We start from the raw sequence: 18,972 nt of genomic DNA, 5'->3' as shown, positions 1-18,972 counted from the left end.
CAAGGCACCAAACACTCCTTTCAGGTGAAGCAGTGTTTCACTTGCCCTTCCTTCAATTTGGTCTTACTGTATTCACTGCTCCCAATGCAGTCTCCTCTCCATTGGGGAGACTAAACACAGACCGGGTGATTGCTTTGTGGAATACCTTTGCTCCATCTAGCCTTCCTGTTGCTTCTTACTCTCATGTCCACATGTTCCTACTTGGCCTACTGCAATATTCTAGTGAAGCCCAGTGCAAGCAGCAGCACCTCATCTTCCAATGCTTTGCTGTGACCTTTCTTCCCCATCTTGACCCCTTTTCTGATCCAAAACCTTTTTTGTCCCAATGCAAACTACCCTTCCCCCTGAAAAAAATTGGGTTGTCACTTGTTTTAGTTTTGTTCTTCCCGAGCACTACCTTTTGTTCTCCCAAAACTACATTCTGCTCTGCTACCTTTATGCCACTCTCAGCACCTTCTATAGCCCTTCGCACTGCCTTTAATGCTTCTTCTGTTCCGTGCCCTACAAATCTTTGTTGCAATCTCTCCTAGCCAACACCTACCACTAACCTTTTTTCTGCTCCAGCCAGCCCACCTCCTCTTAAACAGCATAAAAACCATCACATTTCCAGCTCTTTAGAGAGGTTTCTATCTAAAGAGGTAGAAATGTGATGGCTTTTATGCCGAATGAGGAGGTAGGGCAGCTGGAGCAGAATAAAAGATTAGTGGTAGGTGTTAGCTCGGAGAGATTGCAAAGATTTGAAGTCATATAGACTCAAAATATAACTCCATTTAGCTCTTCACAGATGCTGGCAGTCCTGCTGAGTTTTTCCAGCATCTTGTTTATATTAAACCCAAAATCTTTTGCTTCATTAGACTTCAGTGCCACACTAGGTAATGAGATCACCAAGTGAGCCAGGACTCTGGAATCCAAAGCATATTACACTTAAGCCAGGAAGGCTGAAAAAACCTCATGCCATCATCAGGCTTCTTCCAAGTATGAATGAAAGCTAAAAGTTCAGACAGATGCAGTATTTAATTTTTATTGAGTTTTAAGAAAGAGGGTTACAAATCACCTATTTCCCTCCTGTTTTTTGAAGCATCACGTGCATCGCAGTGATGAGGTGTAGATTTTCTCAAACCTAATACAACAGGAACAGAAATATTGGAAGCAATTAACATCTTTTACCAACCATTACGATATGTTTAAAATGCTCTACATTTATAAAATAATGAAATGATTTAAAATAATCTAAAATGGAAAAAATAAATAGGCAAAAAAATACAAGTTGGATTAGTTGTGTAATGGATTAACATTGAAACTAATGCAGAAAGGATATATTTAGCTCAAAACAAGAATATTTAGTTCAACGTTGCTCCTAGGATTTAATGTAAAGGCAAAGAAAACTGCCATATCCCACTCACTTTAATGTGTGACACACAGCTTGTGATATTCCCTTCTCCCTCATTCTTTGCATTATCAGCAATAGACACCAGTACTTCAGCCAGTGTTAAAAAGGTTCAAAATACTCTCCCCAGCTACAACCGAAGCTTGGAATCTGTAGCTTCACGCAGACCAGCATGTCCACACCTTACACTTCACAGAAATCCCAGTTACAACAGCTTGTTCCACATTGCAAGTTTCAAAAATAAGGGACCAAAAGCAGAGAGACACTCGAGCAAGGACATTACTGGAAGAGCAAATGATGGTGTTTTTTTGACATTTATCAGCCCATTGCAAATATCCATTTAAATACCAAAAGCTCTAAATAAACTAGCTCCACCACAGCTGTGTATAACGTCAGAACAGCAGAAGGAACTTCAGCTCAAAAAACAGGCTTCCTGCCTGCCATTCACTTCATCGCTAGAACTAGGGCTCTTCAAGAAAATGTAGTTATTTTCCTTCAGAGACCAGGCAGACATCATCAGTTCATTGTGGAGGGAACCTGGCCATGAAACCTCTTGAAAACATCCAATCCCTGTTCTAAAATTGATATTTATGTAACACATTAGTAACTCTTTGTCAATGGAGAAATAGGGTTTTTACTCCAAAATTGTAATGACATTCTTATTCAGATTCATGGGGCTCAAGAAACTAAAGATAAAATTAAACACTTAACCAGAGTACAAAAGAAAATGCTGCAAAATCTCAGCAGTCTGACAGCACCTGTGGAGAGAGAATAGAGCCAATGTTTCGAGTCTAAGTGACTCTTCGTCAGAGCTCAAGTTGCATTTTAGTGGACCTGCATGTCCTATAGGCTTTCTTTATCTCGAAACATTTTTTGAAATTAATGTTTTGATACACTGCAACGCTTGATTAGGGTTCATTTATTTTTTGGCTGAAATTTTATCTTTTCTAAAGTGAGGGGCAGCAATTCTGGGAATGAAACATTTAATGCAGTAGGTCATGTATAGCATGTGGGTTTAATACACAGCAAAGTCCTCAATAACATGCCTTAGCACTAAGCTTCAAAAGGGAACTGCAGCACGGTGATTTTTCCACCATCCATATGACTAGTAATTATTTTGGTGAGCACTAGCATTAATTTAGAAGTAAATCTATGCGGCAGACCGAGTGGAATCCGATGAAGCCAGTTCCCTAACTGACTGGGGAGTCTTCATACCCACTTCCAACATTTAACAAATGAACACAAGACTCAAAAGGACACTGAAGATAGTTTGATAATTTACTCTGCCTTTGGTTACAATGCATCACACTATGCCTCATTGCAGTTCCTGTGGAAGGAATCACCTTCTCTCCTTGGCAACAAAGGGGAAACTGGTCATTCGGCACATGATTCATCACACTTGTCCTTCATGTCCAACATGCTATACCAGTCGTGGAGTGTGTTTAGGCAACAATAAGTGCTCACCTGAACAAGAACTTTTCAAGAAGCACATTTAGAGGTAGATTTATGCAAAGTCACGATTGATTATTCAGCCACAATGCATCTGAGCAACTATCCGATTTAGGTCACAAGTCCTGGAAAAAGGTCATCTCTATCCAGTCCCAATATATGGGTGTGATCTTTCTCATAAATGTTGTTTCACTGAAGGATCTGATAATCCCTCTCAATGAGGTAATTTAAACTTTTCAACCTCTCCCAAGTTGCCACTTCTGGGCAATGCCAGAGTGCGTGCCACACTTTCAACAATCTCCACAGAGTATCAGGGGGTCTAGCAGCTTAAAATCTGGCTCTCCATTTTCATCGTCCACCACTGCAGAAAGAAATTTAACAAATGAACACAAGACTAAGGACGGAGAAGATACTCTAGTCTGGCAGTGAAATAATACAGAAGTCTTTTGATTTGATTTATTATTGTCACATGTATGAGTATACAGTGAAAAGTATTGTTTCTTGCACCCTCCACAGACAAAGCATAGCGTACATAGGGAACAGTAAGAAGTCTCACTACACCAAGTTAAAGTCCAACAGGTTTATTTGGAATCACGAGCTTTCAGAGCGCTGCTCCTTCCTCAGGTGATGAAGGAGCAGCACTCCAAAAGCTTGTGATTTCAAATAAACCTGTTAGACTTTAACCTGGTATTGTGAGACTTCTTACTGTGCCCATGCCAGTCCAACGCCGGCATCTCCACATCATACATAGGGAAGAAAAGGAGAGAGTGCAGAACGTAGTGTTACAGTCATAGCTAGGGTGTAGAGAAAGATCAACTTAATGTGAGATAGGTCCATTCAAAAGTCTGATGGCAGCAGGGAAAAAGCTGTTTTTGAGTCAGTTGGTACATGTCCTCAGACTTTTGTATCTTGTACCCAATTGAAGGCAGCAGAAGAGATTATGTCCGGAATGCGGGGGTCCTTGATTATGCTGGCTGCTTAGTGTAGAGTGGCAATGGATGGGAGGCTGGTGTGAATGATGGACTGGGCTTCGTTCACGACCCTTTGTAGTTTATTGCGGTCTTGGGCAGAGCAGAAGCCATATCAAGCTGAGACACAACTGGAAAGAATGCTTCCTATGGTGCATCTTTGGAAGTTGGTAAGAGTTGTAGTGAACAGGCCAAATTTTCCTAGTCTCTTGAGAAAGTAGAGGCATTGGTGGGCTTTCTTAACAATGATGTTCGCATGGAGGGACCAGGACAGGTTGTTAGTGATCTGGACACCTAAAAACTTGAAGCTCTCAACCATTTCTACTTCGTCCCTATTAGACAGGGGCATGCCCTCCACTAAACTTCCTGAATTTGATGACTATCTCCTTCATTTTGTTGACATTGAGGGAGAAATTATTGTTGTCGCACCAGTTCACCAGATTCTCCATCTCTTTCCTGTACTGTCTCACATCATTGTTTGAGATCCAACCCACTACGATGGTGTCCCTAGCAAACTTGAAAATCGAGTTGGAGGAATTTGGCCAGTCAGAGGTGTATAAGGAGTATAGTAAGGGGCTGAGGACGCAGCCTTGCGGAGCACCAGTTTTGAGGATGATCATGGAGGTGTTGTTGTCTATCCTTACTGATTATGATCTGTGGGTTAGGAAGTTCAGGGTCCAGTTGCAGAGGAAAGAGCCGAGCCCCAGGCCATGAAGTTTAGAGATGAGTCTCGTAGGAATAATGGTGTTAAAGGCGGAGCTGTAGGCTATGAATAGGAGTCTGCCATAAGTGTCTTTGCTATCTAGGTGTTCCAGGGTTGAGTGTAGGGCCAGGGAGATGGTGTCTGCTGTGGACCTGTTGCGTGATTGGTGAACTGTAGTGGATCCAAGCAGTCTGGGAGGCAGGAATTGATTTGTGCCACGACTAACCCGTCAAAACACTTCATAATGATGGAGCCAGCGGAAATTATAATTAAGGCACACTGCTTGGCTTTTCTTTGATACCGGGGTGATGGTTGATTTCTTGAAACAGGTAGGGATCTCAGATTGGTGTAAAGAAAGGTTGAAGATGTCTGCGAATACCCCCACCAGCTGGTCAGCGCAGGATCTGAGAGTTTGTCCGGGTACCCCACTTGGGCCAGTCGCTTTCCATGGGCTGACTTTTGAGAAGGCTGCTCGGACTTCTGCAATGGTGACCTCAGATACAGGTTCATCCGAGGCTTCCGGGGTGGAGGGTGTGCTCTCGCTGACCTCTTGCTCAAAACAGGCGTAGAATGCGTTGAGCTCATCAGGAAGGGATGCACTGGAACCAGCGATTTTACATGCCTTCATCTTGCAGCTTGTTATGTCTTGCAGACCTTGCCATAGTCGGCGGGAGTCTATGTGGCTAGCTTGGGAACTTAGCTTGGTCTGGGACTGTCTTTTGGCATCTTTGATGGATCTCCGTAGTTCATATCTGGCTTTCTTGTAAAGCCATGATGTGGAGATGCCGGCGTTGGACTGGGGTAAAGACAGTAAGAAGTCTCACAACACCAGATTAAAGTCCAACAGGTTTATTTGGTAGCAAAAGCCACTAGCTTTCGGAGCGCCTCACCTGACAAAGGAGCAGTGCTCCGAAAGCTAGTGGCTTTTGCTACCAAATAAACCTGTTGGACTTTAACCTGGTGTTGAGAGACTTCTTACTTTCTTGTAAAGGTCAGGATCACCTGACTTGAACACCTCAGACCTGGACTTCAGCAAGCAGTGGATATCCCTGTTCATCCATGGTTTCCACACACATTTGCTCCTTTGGCACACAGTTTTCTAGACACTTACTAATGAAGTCAGTTACTGTATTGGCATACTCGCTCAGGCTGGGTCGCAGAATTTTTAAATACTGACCAGTCTACTGACTCCAAGCAGTCCCGTAGGAGATCATCTGATTCCTCAGGCCAACATTGTACGACTCTCTTTGATGGATTCTCCTGTTTTAGTTTTTGCTCATAAGTCGGGAGCAGGAGCACTGCCTTGTAGTCTGATTTGCCAAGGTGTGGGTGGATGATTGAGCGTTAGGCATTTTTGATATTTGTGGTCTTGGATGTTTGGGCCTCTGGTGGAACAGGAGATGTGTTGGTAACTTGGTAGAATGCTCTTGAACTTGGCCTGATTGAAGTCCCTGGCCACAATGAACAAGGTCTCGGGATGTTTCCTGTCACCATAACCTCAAATATAAATATGGCACAATACTTGTAAAATCTTCCCACAGATTGCATGGCAGATTCACTTTTTTTCCCCTTGAAGGTCAACGTTAAGATCAAACAACCTGCTTATGTCATTGACTTCTACTCTTCAATCCCTGACTCCAGCCAGAGACATAGCACCAGACATCCCAGAAATTAACTTGCACGTTGAGAAGCTCAGCAATTTGCAGTCCCAGATTAAAGGCCATTCATCTTATTGCTGTTTATGGAATCTTGTTTGAACAAAACAGTAGCTACATTTACCCATTTATCAGCCACAGATGGCATTTTAAAGTAGCTCATTGTATGTGCAGCACTTTTGAGTAGAATGAGTAATGGTAAGGTGTTGGGTAATTGCAAATCTTTACTGGTTTTAACACAATGCTTGGAACAATTTAATATCCCCACTGATTAGTCTTAAAGGGAAAAATATTTAACAGACAGGAAGGAAAGTATTAGGTTGTAACAAAATCCCTAAACTCAGTCTGACTGAACAGTTTAACCTCTGTATGAGGCTCTGAATTTGATCACTTTTCTTTTCAATGGCACCTCTTCTGCAGTAATCTGTTTGGGTAGTTGGCTAGACGGCTGTTTATGATGCAGAGTAACACCAACAGCATGGGTTCAATTCCTGTACTGGCTGAGGTTATTCATGGAGGTTTGCCTTCTCAACCTTACCCCTTGCCTGAGGTGTGGTGATCCTCAAGTTAAATCACCACCAGTTAGCTCTCCCTCTCAAAGGGGAGATCAGCCTATGGTCATCTGGGACTATACCATTGCTAAGAGTGTCTCAGAGGTGATCACTGCAATATTTTAGAAAATTCTCAGCTAAAGGTTCAGTAACAGCCCATTTTCCTTATTTGCCATCAGCTGCAGAAGATGTTAAAGTCTCAGGATCCAAAGCAAACGTGGAGAAAAAAAAGGGTGGCCTTCAAAAGGGAGGGGTGTTCTAGCCATCTATCAAGTTGGGACGACTACAATTTCTAATTTACAATTACCTGGAATTCGAAATTTAGAAGAGGTAAATTTGCAACATCCAAACTGGGAGGGATGGTGAAATTACAAGAGGAGACTTAGAATGTCTGCATTAAATTTCATAGCCTTTTCTCTATTGCTCTAACATCCAACAAATCGAACCATCGCCCAGGACATTCAATGGCATTGCCAGTGCTGAATCCCCCTCTAATATCATGGGGGTTAAACCATTGACCAGAAAGTGAACTAAGCTATATAAATACTATGGCTACAAGAGAAGGAGCTTGGAATTCTGTTGTGAATAACTCACCTCCTGACTTCCCAAAGCCTGTTCACTATCTACAAGGCACAAGTCAGTGTGATGGAGTACTCTCCACTTGCCTGGATGGGTGCAGCTCCAACACAAGAACTTTGACACCATCCAGCTGCTTGATTGGCACCCCATCCACACCATCTTAGACATTCAATCCCTCCACCACCAAGTGGCACCAATGTGTACTATCTACAAGATGCATTGGAGCAACTCACCAAGGTTCCTTTGACAGCATCTTCCAAACCCACAATCTCTTATCACCTAAAAAGACAAGGGTTGCAGATTGCACCACCACCTGGAAGCTCTGCTCCAAGCTACACACCATCCTGACTTGGAACTATTTTGCTCTTTCTTTACTGTCACCATGTCAAAATCCTGCAATTCCCTCCTGAACAGTATTGTTGTTGTACCTATACCACATGGACTGCAACAGTTCAACAAAGTGGCTTAGCACCTCCTTCTCAAGAATGATTAAGGATGGGCAATGAATGTTGACCTAGCCAACAACTCAATACAGCCAGTGAAATAATAAAAAAATGCCCTGCAGATATACAGAAAAATAGATGGCAAACTGAGGAATAAAAGAATGACCAGGGTGAGGTTAGGGCCGGTCAAGGACAGTGGTGGGAACTTGTGTATGGAATCAGTAGAGATAGGCGAGGTGATGAATGAATACTTTTCTTCAGTGTTCACCAAGGAGAGGGGCCATGTTTTTCAGGAAGAGGTGTTACAGGCTAATAGGCTGGAGGAAATAGATGTTCGGAGGGAGGATGTATTGGCAGTTTTGAATAAACTGAAGGTCGATAAGTCCCCTGGGCCTGATTAAATGTATCCTAGGATTCTTTGGGAGGCGAGGGATGAGATTGCAGAGCCTTTGGCTTTGATCTTTGGGTCCTCGCTGTCCACGGGGATGGTGCCAGAGGACTGGAGAGTGGCAAATGTTGTTCCTCTGTTTAAGAAAGGGAATAGAAATGACCCTGGTAATTATAGACCGGTTAGTCTGACTTCGGTGGTTGGTAAATTGATGGAAAAGGTCCTTAGGGATGGGATTTACGACCATTTAAAAAGATGCGGATTAATCCGGGATAGTCAGCACGGATTTGTGAAGGGCAAATCGTGCCTCACAAATTTGATAGAATTTTTTGAGGAGGTAACTAGGTGTGTTGATGAAGGTAGGGCGGTTGATGTCATATACATGGATTTTAGTAAGGCGTTTGATAAGGTCCCCCATGGTCGGCTTATGATGAAAGTAAGGAGGTGTGGGATAGAGGGAAAGTTGGCCGATTGGATAGGTAACTGGCTGTCTGATCGAAGACAGAGGGTGGTGGTGGATGGAAAATTTTCGGACTGGAGGCAGGTTGCTAGCGGAGTGCCGCAGGGATCGGTGCTTGGTCCTCTGCTCTTTGTGATTTTTATTAATGACTTAGAGGAGGGGGCTGAAGGGTGGATCAGTAAATTTGCTGATGACACCAAGATTGGTGGAGTAGTGGATGAGGTGGAGGGGTGTTGTAGGCTGCAAAGAGACATAGATAGGATGCAAAGCTGGGCTGAAAAATGGCAAATGGAGTTTAACCCTGATAAATGTGAGGTGATTCATTTTGGTAGGACTAATTTAAATGTGGATTACAGGGTCAAAGGTAGGGTTCTGAAGACTGTGGAGGAACAGAGAGATCTTGGGGTCCATATCCACAGATGTTTAAAGGTTGCCACTCAAGTGGATAGAGCTGTGAAGAAGGCATATAGTGTGTTAGCTTTTATTAACAGGGGGTTGGAGTTTAAGAGCCGTGGGGTTATGCTGCAACTGTACAGGACCTTGGTGAGACCGCATTTGGAATATTGCGTGCAGTTCTGGTCACCTCACTATAAGAAGGATGTGGAAGCGCTGGAAAGAGTGCAGAGGAGATTTACCAGGATGCTGCCTGGTTTGGAGTGTCGGTCTTATGAGGAAAGGTTGAGGGAGCTGGGGCTGTTCTCTCTGGAGCGGAGGAGATTGAGGGGAGACTTAATAGAGGTTTATAAAATGATGAAGGGGATAGATCGAGTGAACGTTCAAAGACTATTTCCTCGGGTGGATGGAGCTATTACGAGGGGGCATAACTATAGGGTTCATGGTGGGAGATATAGGAAGGATATCAGAGGTAGGTTCTTCACGCAGAGAGTGGTTGGGGTGTGGAATGGACTGCCTGCAGTGATAGTGGAGTCAGACACTTTAGGAACATTTAAGCGGTTATTGGATAGGCACATGGAGCACACCAGGATGGTAGGGAGTGGGATAGCTTGATCTTGGTTTCAGATGAAGGTCGGCACAACATCGTGGGCCGAAGGGCCTGTTCTGTGCTGTACTGTTCTATGTTCTAAACTTATCCATGAATGCTGTTGAAGTAACTTAGACACATTTAGAAGTGCTGGATTTAGCTCCAAACCTGTCCAGCCATTGCAGAGCAGCAATCAACAAAACGCATTGAATATTGAGGTACGCAGTCAAGGCAAGAAAGAGCCATTAGTCTTTGGAATTCTCTACTGTTATGGCCATGGGGGATCATCAATAGCTCTCCCTGTGGGCCTTGCTGAATATGAGCTCCCCTATTAAGCAAGTGGAGTCTCAGCCAATAGGGAAGAAGCAGCAGCAGGATTAAAACGGGCTCCAATCAGACTGGCAGTCAATCAGACACAGGATCGATCTATGGTGTTGAAAGGCTGTAAATAAAAGGGTGATTGGTGTTGGAAGACTGGCCTCGGTAAGATTATTATATCTACTCTGGAGATCAGTGGAGGCTGGGTCATATTCAATGCCGAGTAAGACTGATTTTTGATTGACGACTCTAGAGTAACAAGAGGACAGACAGGTAAAGTGCTACAACCAGATCAGCCGTGATCTTATTGAAAGATAATAATGTCTTTAGATGCGCTGAATGGCCTACTCCTTTTGTTATGATCTTACAAATGCACAAGAAGTGATAAAAGATAAAACAAACATTAGGATTAACACTAGGAAACTAATAGACTTCCAGATAGAGTAATGGAGGCAACATCGAAGATGCTGTGACAGATATTTTTCTGGATGGATGGATGAATTTCCAGTTACATTTGCCCTATCTTGTGAAACATCTGAATCAATGACAGATGCAAATATCATCCAGGATAACAAGCAGATTGATCCAAAACCTTTCAAAGCAAACTAAGAACTGTTCTCCTGCCTGAAATAAATGGATCTAGCTAAGGGTTCGGATCACACTCCTACTTAACTTGTATCCGATTCCCAAAGTTCTCCCTGCAGTTTTACATATGGAAGCTGTCCATTTTGGCAAGTTTGAATGTTGACTTTCTGACTGACATAACCCAAGAAGAAACCGCTAGTGAACTGGATTGAAACGTATAGTATACACTCGAGGCATGACTGTCTTTGTATTGCCCAGTGACTTTCAATATTTAGTATTGCCCAGTGACTTTCTTAGCTGATGCAAGTGAATTATCACAGTAAGTTGATGCAAAAGGTGGAAGTGAACTGTCACAATAAATTGAACCTTAAATAAAAAGATTTTAAATCAGCAGCAAACATGGTAAGTACCAATGAAAGGTAGTGAAGGAGGCCTCAGTAGATTCCAAGTCTGATGACCTGGATGTCTTGAGGGCCTGAAAATAGCAGGGTGATGCTATAGGGAATCTGCCAATGTTGTACAATTGAAATCTGAATGGAAAAAGTGGTCTATATGAGCTGACAAATAAAATGAAAGTATCAAGACTGTGGGATACACATTCAGCTTCCAGTACATCATACTAGCAAACTATGAATGCAGAGGTGCCACTGACTAACACTCTCACTGGCATTATTTAAAAACAAAGTATCTCAGTGACCCTCTCCAATGACTACGTTAGACATCCTGAGGTCCCCTATTATCTGGTATTTATTCTACACCCTTCTTTTATCAGATGTAGAATATATTGAAACATTGTTAACTATGAAAGGATCCCAAAATTTGTTGTGTTCCTGGCTTTTAAGGCACTTTCTCAACTGCACCAACAGACAATAAAAATCCTTTAAATAGTGGTGCCCCATTGTTTAGGTATTTATTTATTAGTGTCACAAGCAGGCTTATATTAACACTGCAATGAAGTTACTGTGAAAATCCCCCAGTCGCCACACTCTGGCGCCTGTTCAGGTACACTGAGGGAGAATTTAGCATGGCCAATGCATCTAACCAGCACGTCTTTCAGATCTTGGGACACAATCGTAAACATCAAAATGGATCACCAGCCTTCAGGCAGTGGAAATGATCTCCTTCTTGACCTAACAAGTTGGTTGAGGAACCAGAACCACATTATTTCAATTGGACACATGCTCAGGAAGTCCTTTGCAACTCGATACCACAGCACCAGCCCTTAAATTCAAAACAAAAACAAGTCAGTCTTAAACGGTACTGTCATTTCAATTAAAATAATTTCACTGTTCTGAAAGTCAGGAGAATGCCCTTTGTCACAAGTGATTCTCTTCCTGGTGACTATTTCCTGAGCTTTTCGTAATATGCCAACACAACAAATCTAGAAAGTGTTCATTCTCTAGCACTCATTTGTAGATTACTTATAGGGCTTCTCACTAGAAGCAGTTTTATTCTTTGCTGTGTCTTCCCTCAATAACAGACACAGAACTGAGTTTGAAGCCAAATTTCCTAATTCAAGACCAGTTAAAATAGGACTACTACTTTGTTACGAAACTTTGGTCGAGGTACCATTGCAAACAAATATCTGAATCAACTTATTTATCATAAAAGATCTTTGGCCCCAAGACATTCTCCCAAGTCATTTATCAAGTACTCACTTCTAGATAGTATATGAATGATATATGTACTGTTTACTGTAATTTGGAGTGAGGGTGGAGCTCTAACAAAGTGCTTGCAATGCAAGTAATATAATCCTTATTGAACAAGATTGAGTGGTGGTGATATCCAAAAACAGAGAACGTCCCACTCAATAACTGAGGTTATCAAACAATATTTTGTAGACAATGTTCACTCTTGAATTTTACTACCAGAGTACCCAACTATTACAAGTCACCCGCTACTTTACTATGAAATTATGGTTGAGGTACCTTCTCAATCAAACATCTCAATCAACTTAATCATGAAAGGTATAATTCTGTCTAGCATTTTATAGTGACAATTCTTGAATATAAATATAAGATGCATTACAGAGTGCTGCTAAAAACTCCTGGAAGGAAAAGCATCTAAACAAAATGCTGCTCAGAAAAATTAACTGAAAAATTAATTAATATTATTTTGCAAGTTTTTCAATTCAGAGATCCAATCTATTTCCTTAGAACAAGGTATGGAGACAGGTTATCAAAATACTGGCATCCATCTTCTCGTGTGACTGGGGGATAGAGATGGGAGATGTCTATAAAATGTACTTGGATAAAAGGTTACCAAATATTGTGTTCTTTTTTTTCCTTGACTGGATGGTAGGAACAGGAAATGTCTGTGAAAGGCACTACATTCACCACCTAAATGAATACATTCTGCATCTGGTTATGCAGTGGTGCAGAATACCATTGTAGTACTGATTAATAAAGTCCCAGGTTAAATAACTTGTCTGGGTTATTTCATGCATGGCTGCCATGTCAGTATAGCCCTGGGGACAGGAAAGATTAAATTAATCATTGCCCCAATTTCTAATCAACATCTTTCTGGAATGTGGGCATTACTACAACGAGTCAATGAGGTGGTGGAAGCAGGCACATTAGCAACATTTAAGAGGCATTTGGGAGAGAATAGAGGGATACGGAATGTGTCAAGGCAGAAGATTTTTTCTTTAGTTTAGTTAGGGCATCATGATCAGCACAGGCTTGGAGGGCTGAAGGGCCTGTTCCTGCACTGTACTTTTCTTTGTTCGCTTTGACTAGTCTTGGATGCAGTGTTTCACATAATTAATAGCCTAACCCACTGCCTTAATTTACATCAAAGAAAAAAACAAATTTGAGGTTGGGGCAGGAAAGAGCCTGCTTCTAACCTGCCTCAGGTACCAGAGCTGAATGCCCTTTTAATATCGAACGCTTTGCTGTCTTCACTGGATATTAGCTCTTACCCCAAGGGGCACTTCACCAAAAGGAGACTCAAATCAAACATAAAAAAGGATTCCCTTACATACCTGACAAGAACATAGATTTTGGGAAGTTGTCAGAGGCCTGGATTTTGACCAACGTTACTGTCCAGGGACTACCTATTACTTTTTCTATGACAGACCTAAAGATTAAATCCTGACCAAAGATAAAAACCTATTTGTGTGGAGGTTGTGATGCCACCTGGGGAAACAATGTGTGTTATGAATTAGCCTCTGTGCCCCAGGGGAAAAAGGGAAGAACAAAACAAGTCAAGGCTCATTACCTTTACGACGTGAGACTACTGAGTGAGTTAATTCATCGTTTCAGGTCAGTGTATGTGCATTAATAGCATCACCAGCTCCTAATGAAGCTAATTTTAGAAAATGGAACATTAGTTGCCTCCATAACCAGAACGTAGTGCATCCACCATCTGATCAAACTGAACAGATTGATAAGGGCTGCGTAGTTCACAATCCCTACCCTGCAGCTCACAGTGGAGCTCAAAGGACACTGTTGACAGAACACCCAAGCTGCACTGTAATTTATATGAAAAGGTGATCTACTTTGTTCTGATGGATTTACTGATGTTGGTGATGCTGCAGTGACTTTATATTATTCTCATAGAAACCCTACAGTGCAGAAGGAGGCCATTCGGCCCATCGAGTCTGCACCGACCACAATCCCAACCCACATATTTACCCGCTAATCCCTCTAACCTACGCATCCCAGGACTCTAAGGGGTAATTTTTAACCTGGCCAATCAACCTAACCCGCACATCTTTGGACTGTGGGAGGAAACCGGAGCACCCGGAGGAAACCCACGCAGACACGAGGAGAATGTGCAAACTCCACACAGACAGTGACCCGAGCCGGGAATCGAACCCGGGACCCTGGAGCTGTGAAGCAGCAGTGCTAACCACTGTGCTACCGTGCCGCCCTGGCGTACATCTCCCGTCAGAACCTATCTACCAGGAATTAACCTTTTCACCTTCACCTCATTAAGGGGCACTCCAAAACTTTCAAAAAAGTGACTATTTACCATCCACTCCCAAGTATATAGTCAATGTGGCACGGTAAATCATCTAAAAAATTAAACAGTGCAGAGTATTAACATCCACCCACAGTTCAGACAGCAAATAACTAGCACACTCTAGGTGCACTTTCCGTCCACTTTCTAACCATAGGTCATTAGATATAGGGTAGTAAGTACCTAGTAAAAGGTCTTGATGCATGCAAACATTCAATTCTTTGGATTGAAATTAAAAACCCAGTGCAATATCTCAAACTCTGTACAGAACTAATGCTGAATAGAGACCATTGGAGCTGCCCCAGTTACAGAAAACTACCAAGTGGAAACGTTAATGCTGACTGCAATTTAATTACATCTCCAGAACTATGCTGCATGTTTAGATATGAATCAGAGCTAGTGAAACCATCCCTGGTTCAGGCCTAGTTGATATTGGTACAATTTCAATAGCTTTAGGTTGGGTGTGTTACATTGCACACCAGAAGCTACACTGCTGCCAGTTCTGGCAATCTCTAATTGAACAAATCAGATTGTTAGTGATTGCCTTCTACAGTCTCTTAGAAATGCAGCTCTCTCCTCCAATGTCTCTTTGTCCAATACTGAATGCAAGAATTTAGATGCAAATTACAATTTTTATTAATGGGATTCAACCCGCACCCCCATCGCTGCAAAGTGATCTTTGTTTTCCTTTTCCTCTCCTTCCTCGGTGCAAAAAGCAAACTTTCAAATAACACAAACCCAAATTTGGAAGAGAATTTAATTTTAGTTCTAATAGCAGTTGTACATAAAAAATAAATTGTGGACTCTAAAAGAATGTACAAATAAATTGGCAAGTACAAATTTGTGATCATTTAGCAACTTGATCGATGAAGTCACTATTTATCAGATTGCATTGCTGTTTCCCACACTGTCCTCCCCACCCCACATCTAACCCACAGAGGTCAAGTACTGGTTACATCACTAACTAAAGGCATTTAGACAAAATTCCCTGCCTTTTCTCTTGACCCCTTAAGATCTGCACACTTGAATGTCACTTCTGAAGGAGGAACAAACTCTACACTGGAGATTGGATCACCATTACAGGTAGCACCTATGCTCTTCTCACTTGAGCACCAGTGCAATACCAGGTAATTAGCCAATTGTCAGTGAACATTGATAAGTGAAATTATGTTGGTAACACATGCAAAAAGATCTAAGCAGTTTGGCCACTATGTGAGGTGAGAAACCTTGGACAAATATTACTGTAAATAAGAATTTAAAAGTGGGCAAAATAGAAAAGGACAAATACGGCAAAGAACGATCATATATTGCACAAGTCAAGGTGCGGTATGGTTTCCCCTCATTAAACATTTACATTTTGTCCCCTCTTCCTTCTTTAAATCTTCCCATGCACAACAGCAGTTCTCCGACAGGATGGAAGGCAGGCAGGCATGCGGCCTTCTTCCTCGCCTCTGCCAATGCTGCTTTGTAATCAGCCATGTGTAGCTGTTCAAAAAGTGCTGCAGGGTTCACTGATTTTCCCCAGCTCATACCAACCTCCCCTTCCCCGAGGGAGAAATACCTGGTGCCAATCTCCAGCTGAGATCAAGAACTTGACAAATTGGAACCAATGATGTAAAACCCTGCCACAGCTAGTTAGCATATTGGAGATGTCACATCACTCGGCACTGATTCTGCCTTCAACTCAAACAGGTGACGTTACAAATCTTAGTGAAAGAACATGTACTACTGTCCAGTCAGCAGTACATGTACCCTCTTCAGTCAGTGTCAATTGGGTTTAAAATGATCTCTAAACAAATCAATGTGGCATCCCACTGCAGTGAACTTAAAAAATGTTACTGCTGTGATCCTTTCAAGAATACTGAAATGAATTTATCATTAAACAAATGGAAGACCATGATGAGGGAATGAGTGCAGGAAACTGAGATTTAAATGATCCAGCTAACAATTAGGATTTTTAGAAACCCTGACATTTTACACATGAACGCTGAACTTTTACCCTCCCCAAAGATCACAATGAAAAAAGTTTCAGGGTAGCGTGACCCAAGATGAAGTCCACAAACTGAGCTGTAGTTATTTCCACTAATTCAGACTAGCAGAATGAAAACAATCCTCTATTTTAGTGCATGTTTGTTCCATACTAAAGCTTTCTTCACCTAGCAAATGTGTTAGACTCCAAACAAGCACTCAAAATTCCACCGTGTAGAACAAGGTAGGCTGCCAGAGCAAAGAAAGGGGCAGAAAGGTTTTTGAGTTCGATGGGAGTCCTAATGTAAAATGGTTCCTCAAGACCAATGAGTAAAATTCAAAATGATATCCCACTGGGGTCTAAGGAAATTGCTTCTCTTGGATTTGTAACTATGAAGCAAGGTGATAAGATGCTGGCACCGGTTAGAGGACCGGGAATGAGGTCTTCATCAAAAGCATGTCTTGTCCAGTAATCAACCGCAGTTGGTTTGTGCCAAAATCCAAGCTGTTTTGTTCCGTGACTAATTTCAGTTCAAAGCTGTCTGTTGCAAAGTCACCGTCAACTATCCATGCTGCTGCAAGCTTCTGAGGAAGAGGAACACAGGATTAAAATGGAAAATAAAATTGAAAAACAAAACCATAGGTGGGTTGCACATCTGTGATTTAGAGTGTTACAAGGTAAACAATTGTTTTGGGCTGTTCAAATGAACAGTGTTGCAAGTTCCAGATGTCCCTCACTGGATTCCCCAGATTGTACATCAGGTGATGGCATAGTGGACAGTGAAGGTCATTTCGAATTGCAATGGGAGCTTGATCAATTGGCCAGTGGGTTGGTGAATGGTAGATGGAGTTTAATTTAGATAAATGCGACATGATGCATTTTGGTAGATCGAACCTTTTGGAAGACACAAATAACATGCCAAAAATTGATGACAAGGCGGCTATGGCAGGTGAGGATCTAGAAACTATTATCACGAAAGAGGTAGTGTTGGGTAAGTTAATGGGGCTAAAGGTAGACAAGTCTCCTAGTCCTGATGGAATGTATCCCAGGGTACTAAAAGAGATGGTGGGGGAAATAGCAAATGCACTAGTGGTAATTTACCAAAATTCGCTGGACTCTGGGGTGGTTCCCACAGATTGGAAAACAGCAAATGTGATGCCACTGTTTAAAAAAGGAGGTAGACAAAAAGGCGGGTAACTATAGGACGGTAAGCTTAACTTCTGTAGTAGGGAAAATGCTTGACTCTATCAAGGAAGAAATAGCTAGACATGGGCAGGTCATGTTTGACTAATTTGGTGGAATTCTTTGAGAACATTACATGCGTAGTGGACAATGGGGAACCAGTGGATGTGGTGTAACTGGATTTCCAGAAGGCATTTGACAAGGTGCTGCACCAAAGACTGCTGCATGAGATAAAGGTGCAAGGTGTTACGAGTAATGTATTAGCATGGATAGAGGATTGGTTAACTAACAGAAAGCAAAGAGTGGGGGTAAATGGGTGTTTTTCTGGTTGACGATCAGTGACTAGTGGTGTGCCTCAGGGATCAGTGTTGGAACCGCAATTGTTTACGATTTACATAGATGATTTGGAGTTGGGGACCAAGTGCAGTGTGTCAAAATTCGCAGATGACACTAAGATGAGTGGCAGAGCAAAGTGTGCAGAGGACGCTGAAAGTCTGCAAAGGGATACAGATAGTCAAGTGAGTGGGCGAGGGTCTGGCAGATGGAGTACAATGTTGGTAAATGTGAGGTCATCCATTCTGGTAGGAATAACAGCAAAATGGACTATTATTTAAATGGTAAAAAATTGCAGCATGCTGCTGTGCAGAGGGACTTGGGTGTCCTTGTGCAAGAATCACAAGGAGTTGGTTTGCAGCTGCAGCAGGTAATTAAGAAGGCAAATGGAATTTTGTCGTTCATTGCCAGAGGGATGGAGTTTAAAAACAGCGAGATTATGTTGCAGCTGTATAAGGTGCTGGTGAGGCCACACCTGGGGTACTGTATACAGTTTTGCTCTCCTTACTTGAGAAAGGATATACTGGCACTGGAGGGGGTGCAGAGGAGGTTCACTAGGTTGATTCTGGAGTTGAGAGGGTTGGCTTATGAGGAGAGACTGAGTAGACTGGGGTTATACTCATTGGAATTCAGAAGAATGAGGGGAGAACTTATAAAACATAAAAGATTATGAAGGGAATAGATAAGATAGAAACAGGGAAGTTGTTTCCACTGGCAGGTGAAACTAGAACTAGGGGGCATAGCCTCAAAATAAGGGGAAGCAGATTTAGGACTGAGTTGAGGAGGAACTTCTTCACACAAAGGGTTGTGAATCTGTGGAATTCCCTGCCCAGTTAAGCAGTTGAGGCTACCTCATTGAATGTTTTTAAGGCAAGGATAGATAAATTTTTGAACAGTAAAGGAAGTAAGGGTTATGGTGAGCGGCCGGGTAAGTGGAGCTGAGTCCACGAAAAGATCAGCCATGATCTTATTGAATGGCGGAGCAGGCTTGAGGGGCCAGATGGCCTCCTCCTGCTCCTAGCTCTTATGTTCTTATGAACCAGCGCAGGACTTACTC

The 18,972-nt window shown here is 42.3% G+C and overlaps 1 protein-coding gene across 6 annotated transcripts in view; it reads right to left on the bottom strand.

Annotated features, from left to right (window-relative positions):
- Window positions 1–1,006: 1,006 nt before the first annotated feature.
- The window catches only part of wdr26a (WD repeat domain 26a), a 173,593-nt gene continuing 155,627 nt past the window's right edge, over window positions 1,007–18,972 (bottom strand). The window contains exon 12 of one of the 6 annotated variants that reach the window (XM_078212135.1): window positions 1,007–1,120. In XM_078212135.1, the coding sequence (XP_078068261.1) occupies window positions 1,115–1,120 (6 nt within the window). In that variant the 3' untranslated portion in view covers window positions 1,007–1,114. Of the gene's footprint in view, window positions 1,121–8,711; window positions 16,985–18,972 lie in introns of those variants that run through there. The other 5 variants (XM_078212132.1, XM_078212127.1, XM_078212131.1 and 2 more) reach the window with 5 other exon arrangements.

Source organism: Mustelus asterias, chromosome 5, assembly GCF_964213995.1.
Source record: "Mustelus asterias chromosome 5, sMusAst1.hap1.1, whole genome shotgun sequence".
NCBI classification, from domain to species: domain Eukaryota; kingdom Metazoa; phylum Chordata; class Chondrichthyes; order Carcharhiniformes; family Triakidae; genus Mustelus; species Mustelus asterias.
Note: the sequence above shows the minus strand (reverse complement) of the source record. Positions and strands in the feature narration are given on the sequence as shown.